Genomic DNA, 12,176 nt, shown 5'->3' with positions numbered 1-12,176 from the left:
GATTGGTAAGATCAGGGCATGACATGACAACCTGGTCCGAGGTTGCCACCTGGATCAGTGCAATCTCAGCCATCTGGAGGAATACCCAGCAGTGAAAGAAGGAAGTCAATGATCTTCTCCACTTTGCTAGTAAGTGCTACCATGTTTGTTATCTCACCCTCACCGTAACTCTCTTGCTATACCCACCTTCCACTGAGTCTAATGCCCTACCAATCTCACTACAGCTTGCAATCTGTCCCCCTCCGCTCACTCACACCTACCCTAATCCCAGACACCATTAATCCTGCAGTCCCTCTGCACTGCTTGTTCACTCAGGATACCTCCCAGCTGCACCTACAGTAACAATTGGGACACGTCCTTTCATCTCCATTAATACCTGCCTCTGTCTCATTTCAGGAAGTAAGCAGCCCACAGTAGAGCAGAAAGACTCAAGCCAGGTGGTGGGCTGACCTTCATTCAGTTCCTAACCCCTTACGTGGAGTAAACACTAATGTTGACCACCCTGAGCAGCTGGTTGCCCATGTCTAAGCACATGGAATTGGTATCAGAGACTGCCCATGACTTACTGTGCCAGCACCCCATTACACCCTCCTTGATTTGACAGAGTCCTGTTGACAACCACAACAAGATTCCTTCCTTTGTGTCTGCACTAAATGGCAAGGAGCGACTGGAATAATATCCCTGGCTGAGGTAGCAAACACACAAAGGCAAAAGGCAAGGCAAGGGAGAGGTGTTGTGAGCATCCAGACCAGCTCAGAATGAGTGAGAATTGGGACAGCAAGTGACCAGCCTGGAGATGCAGCCTGGGTTCATGCTCTTGGGTGTGCTGGCCGAGGCATTACAATGATAGTCACTGGGGCAGACTGTGGTGCAGTACTGAAGTGTAGAAATTTTCTGAGATGGCCCAGCAAGATATTAGAGACTGGCACATATCAGATCCAATACCATGAATGTAAAGTGTATGTGGCTGGCATCCTTGGAGTATTCTCTGAGACATCAATGCCTAATATTTAGGTCATTTGGAGCAGGTAACAAGCTGAATTCATGAGATCCCCACTCTAATCTCCAGGTCAAGTTTTCTCAATGTTGAGCTTGTTAGGTGAGTTTAAGATAGGAAGCTGAATATTAGTTAGGCGTGTTGTACCATTAGCTTGCTGCTTAATAGGGAATAATCCCATTAATTAGGAACTCATCACTGCTGAGTGACAGATTCAGCTCATTGCTTACTGAAAGAATAAAAAAAAATGGTCTTCCCGACATCAGAATTGCTACAGTTCTCATCCAATTCTCGAATAAACCTTGCCAAGCTCACATCATCCAGATCCCGACAAGATACTGCTGTCGATCTTCTATCAGCTCACCAATTCACTATCCATGGTCATACTGTACACCCAGCACAATGGGCTCTCAGGTTATTAAGGAGCCTCATGTGTGGTACTATATCAAATGTTTGAGCTGATCCAATATAACTGGATTTCTTTAGGAATCCAGCAGCACCCACATGCTACAGCTGCAACATATCACCTAAGTGGTCATCTCTATTGCATTTAACTCAATGGTGTATTTTATAAGTTTTAATTAATTACACTTATACCCCTGTTCTTTACATTGGAAACACCCCACTCTTTACCCTTCATTGGTTTCTATCAGTATTAATCGTATCCCTAACAAGTGATTTGTAATAAGATTAGAGAAAATTGGCCTATTTTTGCTGTTGTTCACATGTTTCTATATTTAGGGTTTGTTATGAACTCTTCACTTTCATATTTTACAAGTCCTTAGCAGAAATAGACCCATTCAGCCCCTCAAGCCTGCTCCACCATCAATACGGTCATGATTGATCTGTTTGTGTTTCAAATTCCAAGTTACCTTCATCGCCCAAGAAGAACTCATTCCAGGAAAAGCTTATGTTTCCAATTTGTGCTGGGATGGACAGACCCTTGTTCCTAAAATGGGAGAAAAAGATCAATCAGTTGGTGACAAGAATCAATGTTCTTATTCTGTTTGAAATCTGGAGCAATCCCTTCTCTGGGTTAACCTGTTCATCAGTGCCACCCTGTACAAGATGAACTTCAACAGTAAACAAGCTGCCCTAAAGACAGGACAGAGTGAGTGATGGTGTCTCTCTTCTTCCTTGTTGTTCACAGGGACAAACAGATTCATCAAGGACATTGAGATGATGATTGGGGAAAGGACTTGGCTCTTCTGGCTGTGGTGGAGAATGTGTTGGATTCTGATCTCTCCGTGTTTGCTGGTGGTAAGAAGCTGTTACACATTATTTTGATTTAAACTGAAAATACCCAATCTCTCATTCTGTTTCTGATTTAGTTTTGTACCTTATCCACATTCAGGCAGTCTTAATCTGGTCCTTGACAACATTTGCCCCACTAAGATATGGATCTGTTGAATACCCTGTCTGGTCAGGAGCACTGGGCTGGTGTATGACCATCTTCTGTATTATGTGGATCCCCATCATGGCTGTGGTGAGAGTTGTCCAAGCTGAGGGCCCCACCTTGTGGCAGGTGAGGGACGCTTTGAAATCTTTTAAAGATTAAGGAACAGAGAACATAAAATTAGGTTTTGGATCATGATAGATGCAATGCAAAGCATATTGTTTCAAAGTCAAAATGTCTTTTTGTTGTCCTTTCACTTATGCTCAGTTCAGTCCACCGTGATACCATCTTGGTTCAGGCACTAAAGCTGGAGTGGACTGGAAGTAGTATCTGTGAATGTTTGAATATACAACTAAAAGAAAGTGGATCGGTTAGCTCAGTTGGTTGGATGGGTGAGTTGGTGATGCTGAGTGATGCCAATCCCTGTACCAGCTGAGGTTACTGTGATGAACTCTCCTTCTGGAACTCTCCCCTTGATCCTCAGGTTAAACCACCATCAATCACCTCGCTCTCTGTTGAGAGAGCAGCCCTGTGATCTGATAGGACTATGGTTATTTCAATGTTACAAAAAAACATAATTTATCACATTTATGCAATTAAATCAAAGATACGTTTTAAAATAATAAAAGAATTGCACTATTGGAACACATCACAAATATGAACATATCAGTGTGTTGCAATACCTTGGAAAATGCAGGTCACCTTAATTTAACAAATATAAACAAAAGGTCCACTAAACTCTATATTTTGTATTTCAGTCATGGATCACAGATTGTTAGGTTGATTTCATTAAATTCTCAATCAATTCATACACTATTTATGCACCTTACAAAGTTGGAGTTTGGACTGTTTCAAAACTATCTCTCAGTTTCAGAATGGTGTCTTCTGCATTGCAGATCTTTACGTTTGTCTGGTTGTAATAACAAGTAGTGGCATTAGGTGGTGGGATTCAGTAGTTTTCGAATAAAGTCCACGTGGAACATTTCCTGGTTTCAGTACAGGTTTGTCAAGATCAATCTCACATTTTGTTTCTTCATGCTTTCAATGAGAGAAAAGGCAGGGAGACAGTGAGTTTTGAGGAAGGAATTCCAAAGTCCCGTAATTCAGCAACTGAGGGGCCATCTACTAATGGTCAAACTATTTAAACAGCAAGGGTTCAAAATGCTTGATTTAGACAACCACACATGTCACAGAGATTTCCAGGAAAGGGTGAGCCAAGACCATGGAAAGATTTGGAAACAAGCAGGAGAATGTTAAACTTGAGTACTTACTTAAGCAGGAGCCAATATGAATTAGTGAGAAAGGAATGATCGATGATCAGGACTTGATGTAATTAAGAGCACAGATTTGAATTATTAAGTTCACAGAGGGTCGGATTTGGGAGGTCAGCTGAGTTGTTACTTGAATAGGAGAAAGTGAGGACTGCAGATGCTGGAGGTCAGAGTCAAGAGTGTGGTGCTGGAAAAGCACAGCTGGTCAGGCAGCATCCAAGGAGCAGAGAATTAATGTTTCGGGCTAAAGCCGTGATGAAGGGCTTTAGCCAAAAATGTCGATTCTCCTGCTCCTTGGATGCTGCCTGACCTGCTGTGCTTTTCCAACATCAAACTCTCGATTTGCTATTTGAATAGCCAAGTGCCAATGGCATGACTGCATGGGTGTGGATTTTTGCAACAGAGGATTTCTGTAACTACAGAGGTATCGAATCAGATTATGCAGGTAAAAATATATGGTTTTAGTGGTGTTATGAAAATGTTGTCAGAAGCTCATTTCAGCATCAAATACAGATCAAAACAAATCGTCACAAGTAGGGTGATAAAGAAAGTTTATGGCGTACTTGCCGTTATTGCTCAGGGAACTGAGTACAAGAATCAGGAGGTCATGTTACAGCTTTATAAGACTTTGCTTAGGCTGCATGACGACTATTGCGTTTAATTCTAGTCGCCACATTACAAGAAGGATGTGGAGGCTTTGGAGAGGGTGTAGAAGAGGTTTACCAGGATGAGGCTTGGATTAGAGGGTATGAGCTCTAAGGAGAGGCTAGAAAAACTCAGGTTGTTTTCTCTGGAGCGGCTGATAGAAGCCTACAAAATTATGAGATGGATAGATAGGGTTGACAGTCAGAATCTTTTCCCCCCCCACAGTTCAAAAATACTAAGAGAAGCATTTAAGATGAGAGGGCAAAAGTTCAAAGGAGATGTGAGGGGCAAGTTTTTTTACACAAAGAGTGTCAGGAGTCTGGAACAGGCTGCCGGGGTGGGGGTGGAGGCAGATATGATAAAGGCATTTAGGAACTTTTAATTAAAGACATGAATATGCAAGGAATGAAGGGATGTGAACCAATGGCAGGCAGAAGAAAATAGTTTAATTTTGCATCATCTTCGGTACAATATTGTGGACTGAAGGATTAGTGTCTGTACCGTACTGTTCTATATAAGACCAAGGTTATGATTTGTCTGTCTCAACTACACAAAGTTCACAGAATCTGAGTTGTTATGGTGCAGAAAGAAGCCATTCAGCCCATCATGCCTGTACCAGCCCTCTGAATGCACAGAAGGCCTTAGTATTATTCCCCCGGCTTTTTCCCATAACCCTGGACATTATTCCCATTTCAGTGATTATCCAGCGCTGTCTCTAGTACACCGAATGATTCTGCAATAAAAGATCAAAACAATGGCACTTTTAAAAGGAGGATGACAGACAAAGGCAGTGACCACAGGGTCAGAGAAAGACTGACCCTGCTGTCTGACACAGCAGTGAATCTGCACTATCACTGCTTTTGCTGTTTGAGTTCATGTATCTCTGGACATTAGAGTGCATTTAGGAAAATTTAACAAACAGTGAAATTCACAGCTGACCTGAGAGGAACCTGTGTGGGTGAGCTCACAGCACAGGAACAGACATGTGCATAGTTTGTACTTGTAATCTTGCTGTAAATCTACAGTAGTGAATAGAGTGGATTCTTTCTTAATTATATCTTTTATTGAGATCGGTCTGTTGATTAAATTTTAAAAATATAAACCATAGGTACTAAGTTAGCATGGAGCAGTGTTTTTTTAAAGAGCAAAAAGATGGTGCTATTTTCTGGGTCTGTAGATTGTGAAGGAGCAACGATGACCTTTAGTTGAGTGAGGTGCTCTTCCTATCAGATGTGGGAGTTTAGGGAGCATTTCCATGTTACTGATGGTTACTTCTGCAGGAAGTGTCTTTGATTGTGAATCCTATCAGATCGCATGGTTCGGTTGGACCAGCAGTTAGAGGCAATAAGGAATTTACAAGAGCTAGGAAATATGACGGGTGGCAGTTATAGGAAGCGAGAAAAGCCGCAGAAACATTCAGGTAGATGGGTTAACTCCAGGAAAATTAGGATGGGTAGGCAGGTAGTACAGGAGTCTTCTGTGGCTGTCCCCATCTCACACAAGTATGCTGTTTTGGAAAATGTAGGGGGTGATGGACTTTCCGGGGAATGTAGCACGAACAGCCAAATTTCTGGTCCGGAGACTGGTTTTCAATGTAATGAGGGGTACGTCAGGTTCCAAGAGATCAATTGTGAGAGGGGACTTTCTAGTCAGAGGCATAGACAGACACTTCTGGGGCCAACAGTGAAAAATCAGAATGTGTGTTGCCAGGATCAAGGATATGTTGGAGAGAGTGCCGAATGTTCTCAAGGGGGAGAGGGACCAGCAGGAGGTCATTGTACACTTTGGAACTAATGATATAGGAAGGGAAAAGGATGAGATTCTAAAGGGACAATATAGAAGCTTAGGCAGGAATTCAAGAGGAGGTTCTCTAGGGTAGCAATATGTGGAATAACTGTGGTACTACAAGCTAATGAGGGTATGAATAGAAGGAAAGAGCAGATGAATGTGTGGCTGAGGAGATAGTGCAGGGGAGAAGGGTTTACATTAATGGATCAATGAAATCTCTTCTGGGGTAGAAGTGACCTCCACAAGAAGGATGGATTGCACCTGAATTGGAAGGGGATGAATATACTGGCAGGGAAAATTGCTCGAGCTGCTCAGGAGGATTTAAACTAGTAAGGTGGGGGGTGGGGGTGGGGGATGCGGAATAGTGGGACCCAGGGAAATAGTGAAGAAAAAGATCAATTTGAGATTGGTTGGGAAAGGTAACTAGTTAAAGCAGGCAAGAACAAAGCAGAAAACAACTACAGGTTGGACTGATAAATTAAACTGTAATTATTTCAATTCAAGAGAGCTAACGGGGAAGGCATGGTTAGGAATATCGGACTGGGATGTCATTGCAATTACAGAGATGTGGCTCAGAGATGGACAGGATTGGCAGCTTAATGTTCCAGGATACAAATCCTATAGGAAGGATAGAAAGGGGGCAAGAGAGGAGGGGGAGTGGCATTTTTGATAAAGGATAGCATAACTGCTCTACTGAGGCAGGATATTCCTGGGAGTACATCCAGGGACGTTATTTGGGAGGAATTGAGAAATAAGAAACGGATGATCACCTTATTGGGATTGTATTATAAACCCCACCAATAGTCAGTGGGAAATTAAGAAACAAATTTGTAAGGAGATCTCAGCTATCTGTAAGAATAATAGAGTTGGTATGGTAGGGGATTTTAACTTAGACTGGGACTGCCATCGTATCAAGGGTTTTGATGGAGAGGAATTTGTTAAGTGTGCTGAAAAAAATCTTCTGATTCAGTATGTGGATGTACTGACTAGAGAGGTGCAAAACTTGACTTACTCTTGGGAAATAAGGCAGGGCAGGTGACTGAGGTGTCAGTGGGGGAGCACTTTGGGGCCAGCGACCATAATTCTATTTGTTTTAAAATAGTGATAGAAAAGAATAGACTGAATCTAAAAGTTGAAGTTCGAAATTGGAGAAAGGCCAATTTTGATGGTATTAGGCAAGAACTTTCAAAAGCTGATCGCGGGCAGATGTTTGCAGGTAAAGGTACAGCTGGAAAATGGGAAGTCTTCAGAAATGAGATAATGAGAATCCAGAAATAGTATATTCCCGTTAGGGTGAAAAGAAAGGTTGGTAGGTATAGGGAATGTTGATGACTACAGATGTTAAGGTTTTGGTTATGAAGAAGAAGAAAGCATATGTCAGGTATTGACAGCAGAGTTCGAAGGAATCCTTAGAGTATAGAGGCAGTAGGAGTATACTTAAGAGGGAAATCAGAAGGGCAAAAAGGGACATGAGATAGCAATGGCAAATAGGTTTAAGAAAAATCCAAAGGGATTTTATAAATACATTGAGGACAAAAGTGTAACTAGGGAGAGAATAGAGCCCCTCAATGATCAGCAAGGAGGCCTGTGTGTGGAGCTGCAGGAGATGGGGAAGATACTAAACAAGTATTTTACATCAGTGTTTACTGTGAAGAAGGACATGGAAGATATAGAATGTAGGGAAATAGATGGTGACACCTTGAAAAATGTCCATATTGAAGACGAGGTGGTACTGGATGTCTTGAAATGCATAAAAGTGGATAAATTCCCAGGATCTAATCAAGTCTACCTAAGAACTCTGTGGGAAGCTAGAGAAATGATTGCTGAGATATTTGTATCATCGATAGTCACAGGTGAGGTGCTGGAAGACTGGAGGTTGGCTAACGTGGTGCCACTATTTAAGAAAGGTGGTAAGGACAAGCCACGGAACTATATTTCAGAGAGCCTGACATCGGTGGTGGGCAAGTTGTTGGAGGGAATCCTGAGGGACAGGATTTATATGTATTTGGAAAGGCAAGTACTGATTAGGGATAATTATAATGGCTTTGTGCGTGGGAAATCATGTCTCACAAACTTGATTGAGTTTTTTTGAAGAAGTAACAAAGCAGATTGATGAGGGCAGAGCGGTGGACGTGATCTATATGGACTTCAATAATGTGTTCAACAAGGTTCCTCATGGAATACTGATTAGCAAGGTTAGATCTCGTGGAATACAGGGAGAACTAGCTATTTGGATACGGAACTGGCTCAAAGGTAGAAGACAGAGGGTGGTGATGGAGAGTTGCTTTTCAGACTGGAGGCCTGTGACCAATGGTGTGCCACAAGGATCGGTGCATTTTGTCATTTATGTTTTGGTAAGGCAAATCAGAGCAGGACTTGTACACTTGTTGGGAAGGTTGTGGGGGGAGTGGGGGTGGGGGTGGGGGGGTGTGGTTTGCTGAACAAAGAGACCTTGAGGTACAGGTTCATAGTTCCTTGGACGTGGAGTCACAATTAGATAGGATAGTGAAGAAGGTGTCTTGAATGCTTTCCTTTATTGGTCACAGCATTGAAATAGGAGTTGGGAGGCCATGTTGTGGCTGCCCAGGACATTAGTTAGGCCACTTTTTGGAATATCATATGCAATTCTGGTTTCCCTCCTATTGGAAGGATGTTGTGAAACTTGAAAGGGTTCAGAAAAAAATTACTATGATGTTGCCAGGGTTGGAGGATTGAGTTTCAGGGAGAGGCTGAATAGGCTGGGGCTGTTTTCCCTGGAGCGTTGGAGGCTGAAGGGTGACCTTCTCGAGATTTATAAAATCATGAGGGGCTTGGATAGGGTAAATAGACAAGGTCTTTTCCCTGGAGTGGGAGAGTCCAGAACTAGACAGCACAGGTTTAGGGTGAGAGGGGAAAAATTTAAAAGGGATGTAAGGGGTAACTTTTTCATGCGGAGGGTAATCCGTATTTTGAATGAGCTGCCAGAGGAAGTGGCAGAGGCTGGTACAATTGCAACATTTAAAAGGCATCTGGATGTGTCTATGATTAGGAAGGGTTTTGAGGGAAATGGGCCAAATGCCGGCAAATGGGACTAGATTAGGTTGGGATATCTGACCAGCATGGACGATTGGACTGAAGGGTCTGTTTCTGTGCTGTACATCTCTATGACTCTATTTGCTACTTTTGCAAATCAATCAAAACATCAAGGTCTAAACAGCACAGATTTAATGAGATTGAGCTAATTGTTCCTGTTTGCTCTGCCCAGACCTCTCATTATTTTGTGAACTTTAGCGAAATCCCCCTCAGCCTCTTCCCCTCCATGGCGTGAAATTCCACACTCTCTAATCAAAACCTGGCAGTTAATTGTCGATCAGCATTAGTGGGTGCATTCTCCACGGCAACATCTCTGCCAATCAGAATTCATTTAGCAACCAATCAATAGTCTCCTTTCAGATGACAGAATTTACTTTTCACCTTGAATTGGTTGGGATTCTTGCAAAATGTCCCAATAAATGCAGGACAAAAGGATTTGACAAAATGTGTCTTTTCTCAACAATACATCTAAAGGATTATTTGATAAACTATTCTGTAACCCTTATCATTAATGCTCGTCAGTCTACATCATTTGCTTCTCTGCAAGTATTTCTAATGTAAACAGTGTTCGGTTTTCGGGTTTTGCCCAATTCACCAAGAATTTCTGTTTTTCGTTTCTTAATTCAGCTTACACTGTGGTATCTCTTCCCAATGAAAAGCTGCTCTGTGACATCATTACAGGATACTAAACCCCTAATGCAATGGTTAGGAGGTTGGTCTTTGAGGTTGTTGTAAACAGCAAGTTCTTACAGTCCTGCACTAGTAGGCAGGAGGGCCCATACAGTCTCCTCGTTTGCCATCCCATGCTTGTGTCCGGCCTACAACATTATAAGGTGTACGCAAAGCCTAGAGCATCAGTTAATATTCCCCTGCAATTGTGGGTTTGCGTGGTAAGGGGAGAACAGGAAGGCTCAGAAAAGGAGATGGCTGACTCAATCAATGAGACCAGCTCAAAGTCCCAGCCTATCCAGATATTCATTGCATTCCTGACCTTGCTGTTGAGTCTCCCTACTCTCCCTGGACCTTCGCTCCCATTTCCTGTCATGTGACCTCACTACTGGCTCCCCCTGTGGAACTCCAGCACTTTGATTCTGGAGGTTGCTTCTGGTGCCAGCAGTGACCATTACTCCCTGTGGCACTGCTGGTCAGTCAGATTGGCAGGCAGTTTTGTTCAAGGAAAATGCACAAAATGGAGGATAAAAATCCCATATCCAACCATTTGATGCTCTGAGCAGCTTGAAGTGACTCTGGCACAGCCATAACCTGTACGGATATATTCCCCACCAAGTCTTCGGGTTGTCGGACAGGAAACCTTGCTATCCGAAAAATCCTGGTCATTGTCTTTATAATTTGTAGGTTAATTGACTGGCTACTGGTGCTCATGTTTCCCGTCTTCCACCTTAAGTGAATCCATGCTTCTCCATAGCACTGTGGCTTAAACCACACCAGGCCTTGTTCATCTGCCAGCCCTGTCCTTGTTGATCACTATGAGACGCTAATCCAACATCACACTTTTAAAATTTTCACCCCTGTATCATTGAGCAAATCCTCTCTCTCGTACCCTCCTCCAACTGTGTGAACCATCAAAATACCTGCACTCCTACAATTCTGACATTTGTTGCAACACTCACCATTTCACTCACTCTCCCATTGGTAACTGTGCATTCAGCAGGGTTAACCTTAAACATTGGAATTGCCTCCCTAAACCTCTTCATCTCACCATGTCTCTGACCTTTAACATTTAATGAATTGCACTAAGGTCATTGCATCAAACTGATTGTCTGTGAAAAGTCCATTTCTTTCAGTCTGTCTCACTGCCAGTGCACAACAGGATCAATTGAAGTGTCTGGATGAAAGTATAATCTTTGTCATGAAATATTGTTTGCTATAGTGTGAATTATCAGGTGTCGGAATAATCTGATTGGGAACCAGATTTCTTTTCCACTTAACAGTGGGTGAAAATCCAACAGAAATGATCAAACATTTTACATTTCCATTCACAGAAAATATCTGCTGCTTGCACATCAGCTCCTGATTGGGGTCCCTACTTGGAACAACACAGAGGGGAAAGATACAGGAAGAAGCCTGACTCTACAGAAGACCCAAACTGTGTGCACCTTCTGGTCATTCCTGAGAAGTAACAACGCAAAGGAAAATTCCTGTTCAATTGGTAAACATTGGTCCTGAAATTCCACAGCCATTCTGGAGTACAATCAGTGTCACTTCATTGAGTGCTCCCTTGATCAGTCAGCACTTCAGCCAAGACCCAGGGATAAGATTTGCTGACGTTTCCTGTGCCCACTGTAAACATGGGCATCAATTTGGGGCAGGATGGGGCTGCTGAGAATTACTGAGCATTCAAGTTCCTGCATCATGAGTGTTCAGTCATGTTCCTCCCTGCGTCCTGGTGATAATACACAGGATTCCAGTCTCTGTACATTGTGGACATTAGCTCCTGCTCTCACAGCCCCCACTTACAGTCTGCACTGCCTGGGTTCCCAACAATTAACTACAGGATGAGGGAAGATTTGATGCGGCGGAATCTGATTCAAAATGATATTAGTCATAGAAGGTGCAGAAAGGGTTAATGCTGAGGATTGCATTAAGAATGGCCATATCAATATCATCATTCTGATTTGGGTGGAAGAATAGTAGCTTGATTAATAAAACCTACCACTGAAATCCTCTTTACAGTCTCTGTGACAATGTCTACCATATCAGTGGAATATGTACCTATTGCTAACATGTAATAAATGACACATTGGTTAAGACAAAGGCCTGTGCTTGTTGGAGGACCAAGTGTTTTTCCTCGACCACACTTGATAAAATGAGCCCTGCAAATCCCTGCCAGGAAGGATATGTTGGCAGTGAACCTGCCTTGATGGTTTGATAGTATGAGCAATCTCTAACATGATGAGCAGTGGTGCAGGTTCCGGTGAGCTTTGAAGGTATCTTCAGGTATAACTTTAAGATGATAAACGCATTGCAATTTTTGACAAGACAAAAT

General features: G+C 42.6%; 1 protein-coding gene across 1 annotated transcript in view; it reads left to right on the top strand.

Annotated features, from left to right (window-relative positions):
* LOC132820335 (sodium- and chloride-dependent neutral and basic amino acid transporter B(0+)-like) overlaps positions 1-11,310 on the top strand; it is a 104,228-nt gene extending 92,918 nt beyond the window's left edge. Inside the window, exons 11-13 of the mRNA XM_060832356.1 lie at positions 2,148-2,257; positions 2,352-2,522; positions 11,173-11,310. Of these exons, the coding sequence (XP_060688339.1) occupies positions 2,148-2,257; positions 2,352-2,522; positions 11,173-11,310 (419 nt within the window). The remainder of the gene's footprint in view (positions 1-2,147; positions 2,258-2,351; positions 2,523-11,172) is intronic.
* The last annotated feature ends 866 nt before the right edge of the window (positions 11,311-12,176 follow it).

Source organism: Hemiscyllium ocellatum, chromosome 11 (genome assembly GCF_020745735.1).
Source record: "Hemiscyllium ocellatum isolate sHemOce1 chromosome 11, sHemOce1.pat.X.cur, whole genome shotgun sequence".
NCBI lineage: Eukaryota > Metazoa > Chordata > Chondrichthyes > Orectolobiformes > Hemiscylliidae > Hemiscyllium > Hemiscyllium ocellatum.
Note: the sequence above shows the minus strand (reverse complement) of the source record. Positions and strands in the feature narration are given on the sequence as shown.